The following is a 20769-nucleotide window of genomic DNA, read 5'->3' on the forward strand; positions in this document are numbered from 1 at the left end:
CTCCCTATTTTCCAGTCCCTGGAATAAAGACCTAAGGACTGAATGCTTTAAGCCTCAGACAACCACACTGAGTGATCCTGGGTACAGACATGGTGACATGTCAAAAACAAAGCACCACCCAGAAAAGCAAGGGCCTGGCTTCACCAGCAAGACACAGGGAGCTCTTAGCTCAGTCCTAAGCACCCAATTCTGTCCATCATCTAGAACAATTTCACACCTCTACACATTTGTCCAAACTCATCTCTACCAGGGGCCAACCACTGCTCCCCAGATCACACAGGAAACAACCTGACAGCAGACAACAAGGGCCACACCACAAGGCAGCTGTCATTCCTGAGCAGCTCCTTTGTGTCGAGGCTTTGCTGGCAACACCGCCTTCAGTTCCTCCTCCCTCCCACCTCACTGACAGGAGGGTGCAGTTACATGTTCAGCTGACAGCTAAGAGTATGGATTCCAGACCCCCACCATGAGATAGGTACTTGGTGGCTCTGGGCCTCAGTGTCCCACACATCAACTGGGGCTACTAATGGACTCTGCAGGACAAACAGCTGCTGCCTGAGCTCTGCTGCTCCCATTGCTATTCCCATCCCATCCCCATTGGAAAGAGGAAGGAAGGAGAGGTCCTAAGATCCTGGCTCATGGCTTCGGATCAGCCCAGCTCTCACCAGTGTGACCATTTGGGAAGGCCACCAATAGATGGAGCATCTCCAGTAGATGGAGTATCTCGGGATCACCCACCACCACCACTACCCCTTAATATTACTGTGTCTCTCAGATAAATAAATAGAATCTTCAAAATGAAAGCATACAAAATTCAATGGGAAAAACATCAATGTCTCAAAAGAAATGCAGGTTGAACAGAAGCACACAGGTTACCAAAAGGAAATACAAATGTCCTCATGTGCCTAACAAGACAGCCCCTCACTCCCACCAAGAGAATCCACATAAATCCCACAGAGGAAAGGGTGCCCACATGTGGGAAAGAAATGCTGAACTCTACACCTCTGGTCAGACCAAGGGTAGATGGGCCTTGGCAGGCTGCTGGGGAGCATGCAACCAGGTGCAGCCAGCCCTGGGATGACCCAGCAGCTTCACAGCCACCTTCTCTCAACACAGCAATCACCATTCCAGCCCTTGGTTCCACCTGCAGGTCTGCAGAATGGAGCACAGGCACTCAACTGAGGAGCAGCTGGGTCACTTCTTAACAAATGCACTGGAAGTTGACAGCTGAAAACCTGCTAAGGTGTCTCTCTCTCTCTCTCTCTCTCTCTCTCTCTCTCTCTGTGTGTGTGTGTGTGTGTGTGTGTGTGAGAGAGAGAGAGAGAGAGAGAGAGAGAGAGAGGAGTATTATTCAGCCATAAAAAGAAAGAAATTCTACCATTCACAGGAAAAATGGCTGGAACTGGAGGACATGCTATTGAGTGAAATAATCCAAACACAGAAAGACAAATGTCCTCTCTTATAGGGTGGCAGCCAATATTTAAAGAGAAAAATGCCTGAATATATAGTTTTACTGGAAAGAGTGTTTTGTCTCATTTTGTGTTAAATATTTATCCAAGAAAATTTATAGGAATTATATTCTACTAGAGTTTTGATGATTTGGGGACTACTTTAAAATTTACTTTATGTGAGTCAACATGAACATTTTTCTGTTGGTTATTCTGTGTAGCCCGTGCCTCTTTTCCTACTGAACTATAGTCTTCTCACTTTTTATTTCTGGAACTCTTTATTTAGGGGCACCAATAAGCCTTTGGCTATAATGTAAATTATATGTTATCTCAAAAAAATGCAAATTTTTTAAAAAGACCTAGCACACTCTCTGTAGACCAAATCCAAACACTTCAAGATGTGTTGTTGAGAAAAATCTGGTAGAAAATCCTCAGCTCAGAGATTGATTTCAACCCCACAACCTCTGAGGAGCATTCCAGGGGGCCAGGACCATGGTAGAGTAGTTTTTTTTTTTTTAATTTGACAGAGTTAGACAATGAGAGAGAGAGAGAGAGAGAGAGAGAGAGAGAGAGAGAGAGAAAGGTCTTTCTTCCATTGGTCCACCCCCCAAATGGCTGCCACGGCCAGAGCAGCACCGATCTGAAGTCAGGAGCCAGGTGCTTCCCCCTGGTCTCCTATGTGTGTGCAGGGGCCCAAGCACTTGGGCCATCCTCCACTGCCTTCCTGGGCCACAGCAGAGAGCTGGACAGGAAGAGGAGCAACCAGGGCTAGAACCCAGCACCCACCTGGGATGTCGGCGCCGCAAGCAGAGGATTAACCAAGTGAGCCATGGCACCAGCCGCGGCACAGGTTAATCTACCTGTGGCACCGGCATCCCATCTGGCACTGGTTCTAGTCCAAGCTGCTCCTCTTCCAATCTGGCTCTCTGCTGTGACCTGGGTAATCAGTTGATGATGTTCAAATCCTTGGGCTCCTGAACCCCTGTGGGACACCTGGAAGAAGCTTCTGGCTCCTGGCTTTGGATTGGTGCAGCTCCAGCCAATGCAGCCTTCTGGGGAGTGAACCAATGGAAGGAAGACTTTTCTCTCTGTCTCTCCCTCTCACTGTCTGTAACTCTATCTCTCAAATAAATAAAAAATTTAAAAAAAGAATGCTGAGTAGCAACCAAACCTCCACCAACCAGGTGCATTTCCATCCCAGGTCACAACAAAAACAATGTGCTGGAGCATGGGTAGGAGGGAGGGTGCTGGAAGTGCCATTATGTTCCTATAATGGTATAAAGGAAATAGATGAAATGTGTATAACATAAACAAAATATGTACCAAAGAAAAAAAATTCAAGCGTTCAGAGCAACAGTTGAGGAAAAGAGAAAATCACACTCTTTTTGGAAGGAAGAGTAGCAGCTATGAACATAAGGGGAACCAGAGAAGTAAAAATGCTTTTTCAGAAAAGGCAGCACCAAGGTGGGGTGAGTGAGATCCAGGTTCTCTGGCACCACTGTCCCTGAGACTCGTGGTGCAGCTATGGCAGAGCCACAGCCCTGGGCCAGCTGTCTCTGTTCTCAATAGCTGCTTGGATGCAGACACCAGCTCCAAGGATTTTCCATTGTAGTAGACCATGCCACAAATTAAGGATCTGAAGAAGTTGCTGCATGGAGCCTGTCCTGTGGCATAGTGGCTAAAGATGCCACCTGAAACACTGATATCTGATATGGACACTGGTTTAAATCCCAACTGCTCCATTTCCAAACCAGCTCCCTGCTAATGGCATGGAAAAGCAGCAAAGGACAGCCAAGGTCCTTGGGCCCCTGCACCCATGTGGGAACCCAGAAAAGCTCCTGACTCCGGTCCAGCCATTGGGACCATCTAGGGAGTAAACATGCAGATGGAAGATTTCTCTCTCTCTCTCTCTCTCTCTCCCTCTCTCTCTCTCTCACACACATACACACACACACGTCTCTAATTCTGCCCATAAAATAAATAAATCCAGAAGAAGAGGAGGAGGAGGAGGAGGAGGAGGAGAAAGAGGAAGAGGCAAGATGAAGAAGGAGGAGAAATTCAACAATGTCGGTAACTCCAGGCACAGTGCAGGAGTTGTGGTGCTTGCAAACCCTGGCATCTCAAAGCCAACAGGGTCTCCATCTGGTGACACTCACTCACCATGGTTTTCCAGATACCCTCCAGGCAGAAACTGCCCTAAAGCTTTTTGCTGCCAATAATTCTTGGTGTTTTTCTTCTACTCAGAATACTTAAGTATCAAAAAGCTATTATCTTGAATATATGTAATTCAAAAGGGCACCACGTGTATTGCTTTCTCCATATCAATTTTTTATTATTTTATTTAAGGAATATAACTTCATGCATTTAATATATACAGATTTGGGAACATGATGATTCTTCCCCACCTCACTCCCACCCACACTCCTGCTCCTTATCTTCCACTCTCTTCTTTCCCATTAATATTTTTTGTACAGAGCTCATTTTTTCAGTTAATTTTTTAAAGATTTATTTTATTTACTTGAAAGGTAGAATTACTGGCACACTCAGCTGTGCACAGGGAACATGGTGGTCAAAGACCCACCAGGCTGACAGGGACAGGCTGTCATGGAGACATGAGAAGGGTCTTCCTGACCTGAGCTCCAGTCAACCTGAGACTGATGGGGAATAGGAATGTGTGAGGACCCCCAGGCCCAAGAATGTGCACATGGTCCCAGGGGCACTTCAGATCCTCTGTGGGCTCAGGCTGAGGTGAGCTTCTGCTGAACCCATGTCCTTGCCTGAGCTTCTGTGCCCTAACCACTCTCAATCGCCACAGCTTGCTCCTGAAAGCACTGCTCACACGGCAAGGATCTGTTGTTGGAAAATTTCCTACTGGGTCCCTCAGAAAGCCCTGGGCTATTCCAGAAACTTCTGGAGGATATGGACTGAGATGTCATGTAGCCAGGTGGGCAGACAACCCAGAAGTGGGAGCAGGAGGTACCACAATGTTTCTCTTAGAAAAGAGTATTTGGGGGGGGGCGGAATCAAGATGGCGGAAGAGTGAGGGCGCACACAACAGTTTGGGAAAAGAAATTTTAACAAGGGTGGAGTTACTGCACCCTTAAGAAGAGACTCAGAGGAAAAAACTGCAGAGGAAACTCTTCAGGATCTAGTGGATGTGACACGGAGGACCTACTGGGAGAGTAAGCTGGCCCACTGCTGCGCCGCGCCCAGCCCTGCCGAGCTGCACGGAGCCGCGCTGAGCCGCACCTAGCAGTGCCCAGCCACGCCGCGCCACACTGACCTGACCCGCACTGAGCCGTGCCACGGACACGGGGGCCACTAGGGTTGGGAAAACAACGAGCCCAGCTACAGAAGCCCACCCACAGAACTTGAGCCCCGGCGCTGGAAGCAGAGGTAACCAGAGAATTGGCCACGAAGGTTAGATCATGGTCCGAGCTCACGCGGGGGGGAGGAGGAACTACACCAGGCTGACTGGAAGGAAAAAAAAGGGAGGGGGACAAGCTGGGACACTAGCCTCTCTCTGCACTCTCCAAGATGCCAAACAAACGTAGAAACCAAGGTAACAAGAGCAGGGAAGACACTATAATGCCCCCAAATGAAAAAGACACCCCAATTCAAGATTATGAAGATGATGAGATAGAAGAAATGCAAGAAGCAGATCTCAAAAAACTGGTAAGATCATTAAGAAGCTCTCAAAAACAAATTCTTGAACTACAGAAATCCTTAATGGACAAGATAGAAAATCTCTATCTCAAAAACGAAATATTAAGGAGGAATCAAAATGAAATGAAACAACTAGTAGAACAAGAAACAGTGATAGTGATGAGAAACCATAATGAAATGAAGAATTCAATAGATCAAATGACAAACACATTAGAAAGCCTTAAAAACAGAATGGGTGAAGCAGAAGAGAGAATATCAGAATTAGAAGACAGAGAACAGGAAAGGAAACAGGCAAACCAAAGAAAAGAAGAGAAAATTAGAAACCTAAAAAATATTGTCGGGAATCTACAGGATACTATTAAAAAAAAACAAACATTCAGGTCCTAGGAGTTCCTGAAGGCATGGAGAGGGAGAAAGGATTAGAAGGCATTTTCAGTGAGATACTAGCAGAAAATTTCCCAGGTTTGGAGAAGGACAGAGGCATCTTAGTACAGGAAGATTATAGAACCCCTAATAAACATGACCAAAAGAGATCCTCACCACGACACATTGTAATCAAACTCACCACAGTGAAACATAAAGAAAAGATTCTAAAAGGTGCAAGAGAGAAACGCCAGATTACTCTCTGAGGATCTCCAATTAGACTCACAGCTGACTTCTCATCAGAAACCCTACAAGCTAGAAGGGAATGGTGAGATATAGCCCAGGTACTAAGAGAGAAAAACTGCCAGCCCAGAATATTATATCCTGCAAAGCTCTCATTTGTGAATGAAGGTGAAATTAAGACTTTTCATAGCAAACAGAAACTGAAAGAATTCATCGCCATTCGTCCAGCCCTGCAAAAGATGCTTAAAGATGTGATACACGCAGAAACACAGAAACGCGGTCACCAATATGAAAGAAGGTAAGGGAAGGAAACCTCACAGCAAAAGATCACAGGAAACCCAAAAATGATAGGGCAAAGTTACTACTTATCGATAGTCACATTAAACGTTAAAGGGTTGAACAATCCAGTTAAAAGACACCGATTGGCTGATTGGGTTAAGGAACAAAACCCATCTATCTGCTGCTTACAAGAAACACATCTTTCTAAAAAAGATGCACACAGATTGAAAGTGAAAGGCTGGAAAAAGATATACCATGCCAACAGAAATGAAAAAAGAGCGGGAGTAGCCATCTTAATATCAGATACCATAAATTTTACCACAAAAACTATTAGGAGAGACAAAGGGGGGCACTATATAATGATTAAGGGATCCATTCAACAGGAAGATATAACGATTATCAATGTATATGCACCTAATTACAGGGCACCGGTTTTTTTTAAAAGACTTGTTAAGGGAATTAAAGGGAGACTTAGACCCCAATACAATAGTACTGGGGGACTTCAATACTCCACTCTCAGAGATAGACAGATCATCAGGACAGAAGACCAACAAGGAGACAGATTTAAATGACACTATAGCTCAAATGGACCTAACAGATATCTACAGAACTTTTTATCCTACACAGAAAGATTTTACATTTTTCTCAGCAGTACATGGAACCTTCTCTAGGATTGACCACATGCTAGGCCATAAAGCAAGTCTCAGCAAATTCAAAAGAATTGGAATCATACTATGCAGCTTCTCAGACCATAAAGGAATGAAATTGGAAATTAGCAACTCGGGAATCCCTAGAGCACGTACAAACACATGGAGACTGAACAACATGCTCCTGAATGAACAATGGGTCATAGAAGAAATCAACAGAGAAATCAAAAACTTTCTGGAGGGGACACCAGCGGCAGACTCAACACACCAGCGCTGGAACGCGAGGTGAGCCTAACCTCAATAGCCCGAGACACCAGCGGGCAAGCGGAAAGAGGAGACTAGAGGGAACGAGGCTTGAAACTCTGTGGGGAAAAGTTCACCAGGCTAACTAGAAGAGAGAGAGGAAAAAAAAAAAGTGACCGATACGGACACGAGTTTCTCTCTCTCCGCTCACCCCTCAAAGGCGAGCAAGACAAAGAGCAGGCGCCATTTTGGACATACGTCATAAGCAGGGTGACCTCAGGTCTGCACCGGCCCTGAGCCTAGCAGAAAAACCTGACTCTGAGGGGAGGGGTGAAATAACAGGAGATTAGGATCTAACTTGGCAATCCAGTGGGAGACTGCAGGAGAATTGGAGCCCACACCGAGGGCAGCAGAGATTCCCTGTGTGGTCCTTGGGAAAGAGCTTCTGATCTCTGGCTCCTGTGGGTATATCATTCGCCTGCTAACTACCTCCAATTACATTCAGCTGTGCGGAATTACGTCCCTTTTGAATCAAAAAAAAAAAAAAAAGAAAGAGAGATTTACCACGCCTAACCTGGGAGTGTCATCTTTGACACACCCTCAACCCTGAGGAACCAAACACAGCTCTCAGGCCACACTTATCTCAAGCCTCTAAGGCTCCACTGAAAGCAGACAGTCCACTTAATATAGAGCCATAGTGTAACAAGAAAAAACACCACAGTGAAGAAACCAAATATCTCCAACATGCCATACAACAAACGCAAAAACCGAGGTAACAAGAACAAGGAAGACACTATGATGCCCCCAAATGAAAAAGACACCCCAATTCAAGATTATGAAGATGATGAGATCGAAGAAATGCAAGAAACGGATCTCAAAAAATTGATAAGAACATTAAGAAGTTCTCAAAAACAAATTCTTGAACTACAGAAATCCTTAGTAGACAAGATAGAAAATCTCTCTCGTGAAAATGAAATATTAAGGAGGAATCAAAATGAAATGAAACAACTAGTAGAACATGAATCTGTGATAGTGACAAAAAAACACAATGAAATGAAGAACTCAATAGATCAAATGACAAACACATTAGAAAGCCTTAAAAACAGAATGGGCGAAGCAGAAGAGAGAATATCAGAATTAGAAGACAGAGAACAGGAAAGGAAACAGGCAAACCAAAGAAAAGAAGAAGAAATTAGAAATCTAAAAAATATTGTCGGGAATCTACAGGATACTATTAAAAAACCCAACATTCGGGTTCTAGGAGTTCCTGAAGGCATGGAGAGGGAGAAAGGATTAGAAGGCATTTTCAGTGAGATACTAGCAGAAAATTTCCCAGGTTTGGAGAAGGACAGAGGCATCTTAGTACAGGAAGATTATAGAACCCCTAATAAACATGACCAAAAGAGATCCTCACCACGACACATTGTAATCAAACTCACCACAGTGAAACATAAAGAAAAGATTCTAAAAGGTGCAAGAGAGAAACGCCAGATTACTCTCTGAGGATCTCCAATTAGACTCACAGCTGACTTCTCATCAGAAACCCTACAAGCTAGAAGGGAATGGAGAGATATAGCCCAGGTACTAAGAGAGAAAAACTGCCAGCCCAGAATATTATATCCTGCAAAGCTCTCATTTGTGAATGAAGGTGAAATTAAGACTTTTCATAGCAAACAGAAACTGAAAGAATTTGTTGCCACTCATCCTGCCCTGCAAAAGATGCTTAAAGATGTGTTACACACAGAAACACAGAAACATGGTCACCAATATGCAAGAAGGTAAAGGAAGGAAACCTCACAGCAAAAGATCACAGGAAGCTCAATTTCTCTTTGACATAGAATTAAACTCTGATGCTCTGTTAAAGCAATGTGTTAAAGTAATCTAAAAACAAAAAGCAATTCAAATCAATTGGCAATCTACAAAAAGAGTTAAAGATTTTAAAAGCTATTATTAAAATTACTATATTGGTCTATTATGCTATGCTATATGTGTGTACATATTGTATGTCCACATAGGAAATTTTATTAAGAGTTTTATTTTAAATGGCTTATCGATAAAATTGTCCATAAATTTAAGCTGCTAAAATCAATCAAAGATACATTTTAATTTGTGTGACCTGAATCTGTGTATCATGTTTTAAACTTTTTAGTAGAAAGAAACTAAAAACATTTTAATGGTTGTGCTTAAGTTTACTGGTTAAACAAACTACACCATGTTAGATATTGAAGAGGTGTTTTCAAATACATGATTCATAAAATTTATAGAAGGCATTGGACCTTCTGGTAAATGTTTTCTTAAGTTGTTATCTAGTGGTTGAAACGGTTTGCTAAGTATTCATGTAATATTGCCATTGTCAGCAAGCGATCTAGGACTTGCTCCCTCATTTCTCTATTCTAAGCCCAAATTGTTCTTTCATTTCTCTATTCTCTTCAAGGTAGGAAACCAATTCTATTATGAAGGAATCTGTAGGACGTACAATTTAATCTTTAGACCTTATAAAAGAGATGGCTAACATTTTTCTGTAATAGCATAGCCAAAATAAGAACTTAAATAATAATATCATAGCTAGATTCACTTCGCCATCAGCGAAGTATACAGTAAGTAGAAAAAACCTCCCTTTCAGACCAAAGGGAAAGAAAGGTTTAAAGTGAGAATATAATTTTCCTCATGGGCATTGTCTACCTTAGAAAAACTACTACAGAACATGCCTGTGACTATAGACTTGTGGTTCAGGCCACCGAAGATTAGAGATGGGACATGGGCACTCCCTTGACTTGCATCCTCTGGTCTGCTTTAACACAAACCAGGAGGATAAGAAAGCTAGGCATCAGAAGCAATGGGTGGCAGGCCTATTAATGGCTGATCTGTACAGTGATCTGCCCTCAAGGAGACCCAACAGGCCAGTCCACTGCAGTGGCTTTCAATGTGGTAAGCCTGGGCTTCAGCAGAAGTCAGCTTGTGAAGAGCCCTGGCAGCTCTGCCAAGAGTTGGATCACTGGAAATGGACCTGCCCTGGAGTTGAAGGATGCCCAGGTCAGAGCCACAGATCTTACTGGCTCTAAGCTGAAAAGCCCTTCACTCAGCCCAACTTCCAAAGTGACCACTGCAGCTGAGGGGATGGTCAAGTAGGGTCAGCAACATTGCAGGCAGAACTGTAAATTTCTTGTTAGAGATGCCACCTGCCTTTACCTGGCCAGCTCTCCTCCCAGCCCAGCCAAGTAATGAAAGTCAACAGAGTGCCTTCCCCTAGGAGGTTCACACCTCCCTTAGGATATACCCCATGTGAAGAGATAGATAGGTCTGGGCCTCTTAACTTACAAGGCCTAAAGCCCACCAGATTATTATCAAGCCCCTTCTATCAGGTTCTATTTGCCCCTCAATCAGAAAACTTAATTGTAGCTTAGACAGCACCTTTCTTAGCTCCTCTAATAAAGACTCTGTCCTTTGTTCTAGACCCTGTGTAGCATACTTGGGCCTCATTCCTTTGTAATCATAACCTCTACTCTACCACCAATGGCTCTACTCCCAACCTGTGTGTACTGATGGTCCTCTTCCCCACTTAATGCTGTATAATTGTTCAAACCTGGTAAATGCCACTCTTAGGATCATTGGTTACTATCCTCACTCTGTCTTTTATGACCTTGTCTAAATATGAGCCGAGTCGACAAACTTGGAAGGCTTCCATAGCCTTGGCAACTCATGACGACAGCCTAGGGTGGTTACTGGCACCATAAACTAGAGTGTCAATTTGTTGGGTCAACAACAGGAGCCACTGTGCACTTGCTCCTCATGTGGGATCTCTGTCCTTAATGTGCTGTACATTGTGATTTAATGCTATAACTAATACTCAAACAGTATGTTTCACTTTGTGTTTCTATGTGGGTGCAAACTGTTGAAATCTTTATACTAAATTGATATTCTGTATATAAGGAGAATTGAAAATGAATCTTGATGTGAATGGAAGGGGAGAGGGAGTGGGAGAGGGGAGGGTTGTGGGTGGGAGGGAAGTTATTGGAGGGGAAAGCCATTGTAATCCATAAGCTGTACACTGGAAATTTATATTCATTAAATAAAAGTTAAAAAAAAAAAGAAAAAAAAAACTTTCTGGAAGTACATGAGGATAACAGCACATCATACCAAAACCTATGGGATACAGCATAAGCAGTGTTAAGAGGAAAATTTATATCAATAGGTGCCTACATCAAGAAATTGGAAAGGCACCAAATAGATGAGCTTTCAAGTCATCTCAAGGATCTAGAAAATCAGCAGCAAACCGGACCCAAAACTAGTAGGAGAAGAGAAATAATTAAAATCAGAGAAGAAATCAACAGGATTGAATCCAAAAAAAATTACAAAAAATCAGCCAAACAAGGAGCTTTTTTTTGAAAAAATAAACAAAATTGACACCCCATTGGGGTGTCAACAGCCTCTGTATACACAGGCAATGCCACGGCTGAGGAAGAACTTCTAAGTTCAATCCCATTCTCAATAGCTACAAAAACAATCAAATACCTTGGAATAAACTTAACCAAGGACGTTAAAGATCTCTATGATGAAAATTACAAAACCTTAAAGAAAGAAATAGAAGAGGATACCAAAAAATGGAGGAATCTTCCATGCTCATTGATTGGAAGAATCAACATCATCAAAATGTCCATTCTCCCAAAAGCAATTTATAGATTCAATGCAATACCAATCAAGATACCAAAGACATTCTTCTCAGATCTGGAAAAAATGATGCTGAAATTCATATGGAGACACAGGAGACCTCGAATAGCTAAAGCAATCTTGTACAACAAAAACAAAGCCGGAGGCATCACAATACCAGATTTCAGGACATACTACAGGGAAGTAGTTATCAAAACAGCATGGTACTGGTACAGAAACAGATGGATAGACCAATGGAACAGAATAGAAATACCAGAAACCAACCCAAACATCTACAGCCAACTCATATTTGATCAAGGATCCAAAACCAATCCATGGAGTAAGGACAGTCTATTCAATAAATGGTGCTGGGAAAACTGGATTTCCACGTGCAGAAGCATGAAGCAAGATCCCTACCTTTCACCTTACACAAAAATCCACTCAACATGGATCAAAAACTTAAATCTACGACCACACACCATCAAATTATTAGAGAGCATTGGAGAAACCCTGCAAGATATAGGCACAGGTAAAGACTTCTTGGAAAATACCCCAGGAGCACAGGCAGTCAAAGCCAAAATTAACTATTGGGATTGCATCAAACTGAGAAGTTTCTGTACTGCAAAAGAAACAGTCAGGAAAGTGAATAGGAAACCGACAGAATGGGAAAAAATATTTGCAAACTATGCAACAGATAAAGGGTTGATAACCAGAATCTACAAAGAAATCAAGAAACTCCACAACATCAAAACAAACAATCCACTTCAGAGATGGGCCAACGACCTCAACAGACATGTTTCCAAAGAGGAAATCCAAATGGCCAACAGACACACGAAAAAATGTTCAAGATCACTAGCAATCAGGGAAATGCAAATCAAAACCACAATGAGGTTTCACCTCACCCCCGTTAGAATGGCCCACATTCAGAAATCAACCAACAATAGATGCTGGAGAGGATGTGGGGAAAAAGGGACACTAACCCACTGTTGGTGGGAATGCAAACTGGTTAAGCCACTATGGAAGTCAGTCTGGAGATTCCTCATAAACCTGAACATAACCCTACCATTCAACTCAGCCATCCCACTCCTTGGAATTTACCCAAAAGAAATTAAATTGGCAAACAAAAAAGCCATCTGCACATTAATGTTTATTGCAGCTCAATTCACAATAGCTAAGACCTGGAACCAACCCAAATGCCCATCAACAGTAGACTGGATAAAGAAACTATGGGACATGTACTCTATGGAATACTATACAGCAGTCAAAAACAATGAAACCCAGTCATTTGCAACAAGATGGAGCAATCTGGAAAGCATCATGCTAAGTGAATTAAGCCAGTCCCAAAGAAACAAATATCATTTGTTTCCCCTGATTGGCGACAACTAACTGAGCACCAAAGGGTAACCTGTGGAAGTGTAATGGACACTATGAGAAATAGTGACTTGATCAGCTATGGTGCTGACTGTTGATGTACAATGTAACACTTTATCCATTTTAGTATTTTTTTTGTAAACTCTGTAATTAACACACAACTATTCTGAGGTGTCTGAATCTTAACTGAAAAGTGATCCCGGTTAAATATAAGAATGAGAAAAGGAGAGGGAGGAGATGCATAATAGGGGACATGCTCAATTGGATTTGCCCCAAATGATGGAGTTAGAAAAGTGCCAGGGGATTCCAACACAATCCCATCAAGGTGGCATGAACCAATGCCATCTCACCAGCCCAGGTGATCAATTTCAGTTCACAACTGATCACACTGATAGGCCTAAGAGTCAAAGGGATCACACAAGCAAGATTAATGTCTGCTAATACTAACTGATAAAAAAAAAAGGAGAGAAGGATCCAACATGGGAAGGGGGAGACACAGCAGACTCATAGAATGACAGATGTCCTAAATAGCACTCTGGCCTCAGAATCAGCCCTTAAGGCAATTGGATCTGGCTGAAGAACCTATGAGAGTATTTTAGGCATGGAAAGCCAAGACACGCTGGGGAAAAAAAATATGAAGAAGAAGAAGAAGACCTAAATGAAGGATCTCAGCGAGTGTGATCCCAGTGGAAAGAACGGGGCCATCAAAGTAGGAGGTGCCTTTCTCTGAAGGGAGGAGAGAACTTCCACTTTGACTATGGCCTTGTCGGAATGGGATCGAAGACAGCGAACCCTAAAGGCTTCCATAGCCTCGGCAACTCATGGCTAGAGCCTAGGGAGATTACTGATGCCATAAACAAGAGTGTTAAATAGTTAAAACATCAGGAGTCACTGTGTACTTATGTCCCATGTGGGATCTGTCCTTAATAGGTTGTTGAAGGTGAAGTAATGATATAGCTAATACTGAAACAATATTCTTACACTTTGTGGTTATGTGTGGGTGCAAACTGATGAAATCTTTACTTAGTATATACTGAAGCGATCTTCTGTATATAAAGATAATTGAAAATAAAAAAAAAAAACCTTGGGTTTTTTTAAATTGGAAATTACATAGAAAAATAATCAATCTTTTTTTAAAAAAAATTATTTTGCAGAATCTTGGTCATTAATGTGATGTACACTGTTATTTAATGCTATAACTAGTACTCCAACAGTATTTTTTTCACTTTGTGTTGCTATGGGAGGGCAAACTGTTGAAATCTATATATATACTAAACTGATTTTCTATATATAAAGAGAATTGAAAATGAATCTTGATGGGAATGGAAGGGGAGAGCGAGTGGGAAAGGGAAGGGTTGCGGGGGGGGGGAGTTGTGGGGGGGGAGCCTTTGTAATCCACAAGCTGTACTTTGGAAATTTATATTCACTAAATTTAAAAAAAAGAAAAAGAAAAGAGTATTTGGCCGGCGCCGCGGCTCAATAGGCTAATCCTCCGCCTTGCGGCGCTGGCACACCGGGTTCTAGTCCCGGTCGGGGCACTGATCCTGTCCCGGTTGCCCCTCTTCCAGGCCAGCTCTCTGCTGTGGCCAGGGAGTGCAGTGCAGGATGGCCCAAGTGCTTGGGCCCTGCACCCCATGGGAGACCAGGAGAAGCACCTGGCTCCTGCCATCGGATCAGCGCAGTGCACCAACTGCAGTGCACCAGCCATGGCGGCCATTGGAGGGTGAACCAACGGCAAAGGAAGACCTTTCTCTCTCTCTCTCTCTCACTGTCCACTCCGCCTGTCAAAAAAAAAAAAGAAAAGAAAAATGAAAAGAGTATTTATTGGAAGGATACAGACAGAGACACAGCTAGACGGAATTCCCATCTCTTGGTTTCTCTCCTAAATGTCCACAGTGACAGGGACTTTATTGATGCTGAGACCTGGGAGCAGGTCTCCCATGTGGGTGGCAGCAAACAATTACTCAGCCATCACCACTGTCTCCTAGGGTCTGCATCAGCAGGAAGCTGGGGTCAGCAGCTGGAGCTGGGAATGGAACTCAGGTATTCCAATGCCAATCTGTATACTAATTTCACTCGAAGATGTGTTACCCTCACCAGGCATGCCATCATTAGGTCTAAAAACAGATGCTATTCCAGGATGTTTGAATGAATAGACGCTCATATCACTCCATTATGTCTACATTATGACCAATAATCCATAATTTGTCAACTAACAATATCATCATGCCTATTGTCCTTTACTACCATGAAATTGCTTTAAAATCTTATCAATACTTTTGTCCTAGTATCATTATGTTGCTAATTGGCATTAATGTTTTAAGTTAAAGATTGAGAGCAGTAACTCCTTCATGATGAAATGCCACACTTACATAGCTCAACCTGATTTCTTCCTATTATCTCAATAGCAGTACCACTATTTACTGTATTCCGACTAAAATTCTCCAAATACACCCACCCCCTTGACCTCACACCAAATGATATTCAGTCATCTCCAAATGAAACTCTGTGAGAACAAAAATTCATTTTCCTTTGTCATTACCCCCATCAATAGGAATAGCTCTTCTAATTCTCATTATCTTGCTCGGCATTGTTTTATTGCCCCCCTCCAGACTCCTATAGAAGAATCTCAGTCTCCATTCAACAATGACTAGTGCAACTCATTCTTAAATAACAATGCCCAACTTTAGAAAATGAATCCAATAGCTAGATCATACTATTCATTGCTTAAACAAACCTACTAGGATTGTTACTCGTTCACTTATACTCACAACCCAGTTATTAATAAAGCTAGAAATTGCTATCCCACCAGGAGTAAAAGCAGTGGTTACTGGCTTCTGTCCTAAAACAAAACTATCGCTGGTGCTGTGGCACACTAGGCTAATCTTCCACCTGTGGCGCTGGCACCCCGGGTTCTAGTCCCAGTTGGGGTGCTGGATTCTGTCCCGGTTGCTCCTCTTCCAGTCCAGCTCTCTGCTATGGCCCAGAAGTGCAGTGGAGGATGGCCCAGGTCCTTTGGCCCTGCACCTACAAGGGAGACCAGAAGGAAGCACCTGGCTCCTGGCTTTGGATCAGTGCAGCACACCAGTCTCAGCACACCAGCCTTAGTGGCCACTTCGGGGGTGAACCAATGGAAAAAGAAGACCTTTCTCTCTCCCTCACTCTCTCTCTCACTAACTCTGCCTGTCAAAAAAAAAAAAGCAACAACTATCTATCTACAGCCCATCTATGCCCTCAAGGCAACCATTCCCCTCTTATTCCTATATCAGTAATTATCAAAACTTAGTTTTTTATTTATTGACATACTAACTATCCATATTTATGGGGTACAATCTAATATTTTGATGCATGAAGACATTTACACAGCCCTGGCCCCATGAACAGCCAGTATCACAGCAGGCTGCTTGTGAAGCCACATAAGTTTTAACATCTATTTACCCCACAACAGCCTAAATTGCATTTCATATTCTCCCTATTGCAACAGTCCTAGAATTCACTGTGGTTAACTGCCTTGCCCAAGCTGGGGACCTGCAGCTGGGAAGTCAGAGTCAGGATTCTAACCGAGGTCAGCATGATTCCACAGCTTCTATTTCTAACTACACTGCAAGAATGCCTGGTAGCTGCATATTTGAGGTGGTTCCAATTAATTGTATATTATTCTCTATTTGAAAAATCGGAACATTTGGGTTTAAAAATGATTACCATTGGCATTGAGCAATTACACTGATCACTTCTTTTTAAAAACATTTTTCTATTTGAAAGTCAGAGTTAGGGAGAAATAGAGATAGAGATAGATAGATCAATCTGCCACCTGCTAGTTCACTTCCCAGATGGCTGCAATGGCTGGGGCTGAGCCAGGATGAAGCCAGGAAGCTGCAGATAAATCTAGATCTTCCAGGTGGGTGGTAGGAGAACAAATATTTTGGCCATTTTTGGTTGCTTTCTCCAGGCCATTAGCAGGGTGCTGAAGCAGAGGTGGAGCAGCCAGGACACAAACCAGTGCCTGCAGAGATGCCAGCATCACAGGCCATAGCTTTACTGGCTATGCAATAGCACTGACCCCACACATCTATCATGTCTACACATTAGTATACACCCATTCCTCAAAGCTGTATTATTTATGTGCTCCAGATCTGTGACCCATTGCCTCCACAACAGATTGCAACACAGTCGATGTTAGCCCTTACTTATTCCTGGTGGCCTTGAACTGACAGGCATCCTCTCCTGAAAGGCTTCTACTCTAAAGACTGAGACTTTCAATCCACAAACACATCCCATCCCCTCGTAATGACAGTGTCACCTCCCCAAAAGCTGCCCGCGGTACTCACATTAACGTCTTTGCATTCTGAGGACAGCCCTGATTCTCAGCTCTAATATGGAAACTGACCCATTCCTAATTAAGTCAATCAAATGACGGCCTGCTGGTGGGGTTTCTGCTGGCCCACTCATGTCCAACAATGTCTCCTCCTGTAACCATTTACAAAATAATGCTTTACACAAAATTATCAGCTTCCATCATAACCATGTTAGGACTACAGAAATACAACTCCATCAACTAATATACAATCCTAAAACCAGATTTTCCTCTCCTTCAAATTCTCTAATCACCTAGTTTTTCCCAACAATCATGCATTGCCAATCACATTTCTTTTTTGTTTGTTTGTTTTTTGACAGGCAGAGTGGACAGTGAGAGAGAGAGAGAGAGAGAGAGAGAGAGAAAGGTCTTCCTTTACCGTTGGTTCACCCTCCAATGGCCGCTGCGGCTGGCATGCCGCGGCCGGCGCACCGCGCTGATCCGAAGCCAGGAGCCAGGTGCCTCTTCTGCACCATGCGGGTGCAGGGCCCAAGCACTTGGGCCATCCCCCACTGCCTTCCCGGGCCACAGCAGAGAGCTGGACTGGAAGAGGAGCAACCGGGACAGAATCCGGCGCCCCAACCGGGACTAGAACCCGGTGTGCTGGCGCCGCAGGTGGAGGATTAGCCTAGTGAGCCGCGGCACCGGCCTGCCAATCACATTTCTTGCAAGCCAGATTCAATCATCGCTAATATTGTACAGAATCTGACTGGAAAAAAATGAGCCCCAAAATATTTCCCCTTCCAAACAACAGCATGAACTACAATGTCAAATAGAGAGTCTTAGTTACACTACATTTCTTCAGTCCCTCATTTCACGTTGATTAACCACATCACCAGCCATCTAATCCCACCAGAAAATGGCAGTCACAAGAAACACAGCAACAATGACCAAGCACCCACAACCCTCCATAACGACATAATCGCCCACAAAGCAGACTCTTCCCCAAGACCTCAAAAATCAATCTTCTGAATTTTTAAAATTAAAAGAAATTTCTACCCCATCATAGTTCACCATTACATAATTTATTATATAAACAATCCTAAAATCAATGACTCCCAAATGCCCACACTCGGCCCCAAGTTCCAGGAGACTTCCGTAGCGTTACAGTGACATAACCCAAGAGAACCAAGATACCCCTCAGTCACAAACACTATTCACCCTGAAAACGATCCCCAAACTGAACGCGACAGCACAACCAACGCTCCACGGACAATATCCCAGACCCCACAAGTGGCAGCTGTTGGGAACGCGACAAAACAGCCCGCAAACACGTACTTCATAAAATAGAAAATAAACCCATCAAGAAAACCTAATGCGCAGCTTGGGTCCCAGTTCTCAGACGGAAGCTCCCCCGGCCGGGGACAGGAAAAACCCCCATCCCAGTTCGCCCCCAGGAACTTAATGGCCGCGAGCAGCGCCCGCCACAGGGCGCCCAGCGGCGCGTCGACGCCCACAGCCCGTGTCCGCCCTCACAGCACGCACGCCCCGCGCCCTGCACGCCCCTCCGCGGCTCCCGCCCTCCCTGAGGAGAGCGCCCCGGCCCGGCCAGGCCCCCACGGACGCGCGCACAGACGCTGACGCGGCGCTCAGCAGGCCCGCGACGCCGGCGACTGTGGAGCGGCCGTCGACGGGAGAGTTCTCCTCACGCACCCGCAGACCCGCGCTTTCTCCAGTCGGCCCTCTCCGCAGCAGCTCCATGTGCCCGGCTTCAAGTCTGGCCTCCGGATGTGCTGCAGTTCACAGCGCATGCCAACGGACGACAACAAATCCAACGAAACATTAAAAAAAAAATGGCCGACGCCAACGGCACAGCATACTCATAGCCTCTGTATTCAAATATGGGCGCCGGAGGGACTCTTTTCTATTGGATAAGGCGGGAAGAGCAGCAACCAATCAGTAACTGTTGTGCTTGCACATGCGTAGCCATTGTCCTCCGTCTGTGGGCCTCTGGAGACCCTGCCCTGAGGTGTGACGGACAGCGCCTTGCGCCTGCGCAGTGATATGGCACTGGCGGGAGCGCGGCAGGAAGGCCTGGCTGCCTGAAGAGGGCGCCCCTGCGACCGGCGCCCGCCAGCTCCACACTCTCCAGTCCCACATCTCACGGCTGCCCCAGAAGCCGGGCGCTGACAGCTGCGGGGCCTGCACCCCGGGACGAACAGCGCAGCCCTCGCCGCTCCTGGAGGCCCTGCCCGAGAGCGCCCCGAGCGGCCGCTGCTGGCAGCGCCTCCCTGAGCCTGACTCGTTCTGCCCTGGCCTCCAAGGGCGGCTCCCCTCAGGGGACCCCCATCAGTCCCCAAGCGCTCCCTGACTGCAGGCGGCCGCAGCCAGCACGGAGGAGCGCAGCCGCCGCAACCCCGTGACCGGGCTGAGCCCGGGGCGCGCGGGCCTTGGAGGCGGCGCGCTCCAGCCGCGCACGAACACCCAATGCGGGGCCTGCAGGAGCCGGCCCGTGGCCCCTGGGGTCTGTGGGGTGACGGCCGCCGACCCGGACGGGGTCCCCTGCGAGTGGAAGCGGGAAGCACCACGTGCCGCACAGAAGGTGCGGGGTCAGCGGCCACGTCGGTTCACAACCTGACCCCAGAGGATTCTCGCTCTGGATGGAGCTTGGGAAGCAGCAGGATGCTGGAGAGCCCCGAGATCTGCAGCCGGATAGGTCTGGATTCGAATCTGGACTCCCGCGCTTCCTAGGTGCGGGCTCCTAGGTACCTGCCTCCACCTTTCACGGCCTCATTTCCCCACCACTGCTGCAGGCCCACTTCTCACATCTGATCTCTGCATTTACAGGTTTCTTAGACTCAGCTGAAAGGCCGGATCGTGGGCCATGTGCCCGGATTCCTGTCCTTTTGTGTCCACTCTATCACGACAGCAGCAGTGACTCATTTTTACCTTAGCGTCGTTTCTCCTGCTGGATGGTCAACTGCACAACGCAGGGCCTTTCTGTCTCGTTCCTGCCTCTGTCTCCAGGGTGCAGCACAGTGACGGGGAAGCTGTACGTGTTCCGTGAATATGTGAAGAAGGAATGAATGGGTGCCAGAGCAGGGGGACCGGGTGTGTGCAGATGGACACACGGCACAAGCAGGCTCCGGCTGTGTTGCGTGCAAGCTGGAAATGCCGGGACGTAGAGGGAAGCTGCAGGATGGCATCTGGCCTCTGGGGATGAGGGACATCCTTCAGGGAGAGAGGATGATGTGCCTCACAGAAACTGCTTCCCTCCCCACCCACCTCAAGGCCGGGGCTCTTCCTGGGGAGATGGGGTGCTCTTGCAGCAGGTGGCCCAAGGGTCCCAGCCGGTGGGCTGTGGGAAGGGGCAGGAAGCCTGAAGGGGACCCACTGCCTTCCTGAAACAACAGAGCTCTTTGGAGTCCCCCGGTATTATCTTCCCGCCTGTGCCTCTGCCAAGCCCCCTTCCCGCTGTGGAACAGCAGTAACAGCAGAGACCTTGTCTGTGTGTGTTCCTCTGATGCAAAGCCCCAGGGAATGGGTGCGAGGGCTAGGTAGGGACAAA

The 20769-nt window shown here is 45.4% G+C and overlaps 1 protein-coding gene across 1 annotated transcript in view; it reads right to left on the minus strand.

Annotated features, from left to right (window-relative positions):
• The window catches only part of LOC133751829 (melanoma antigen preferentially expressed in tumors-like), a 181889-nt gene extending 162806 nt beyond the window's left edge, over positions 1 to 19083 (minus strand). The window contains exon 1 of the mRNA XM_062181979.1: positions 18915 to 19083. Within this exon, the coding sequence (XP_062037963.1) occupies positions 18915 to 18962 (48 nt within the window). The 5' untranslated portion in view covers positions 18963 to 19083. The remainder of the gene's footprint in view (positions 1 to 18914) is intronic.
• Positions 19084 to 20769: the final 1686 nt, after the last annotated feature.

Source organism: Lepus europaeus, chromosome 23 (assembly GCF_033115175.1).
Source record: "Lepus europaeus isolate LE1 chromosome 23, mLepTim1.pri, whole genome shotgun sequence".
NCBI lineage: Eukaryota > Metazoa > Chordata > Mammalia > Lagomorpha > Leporidae > Lepus > Lepus europaeus.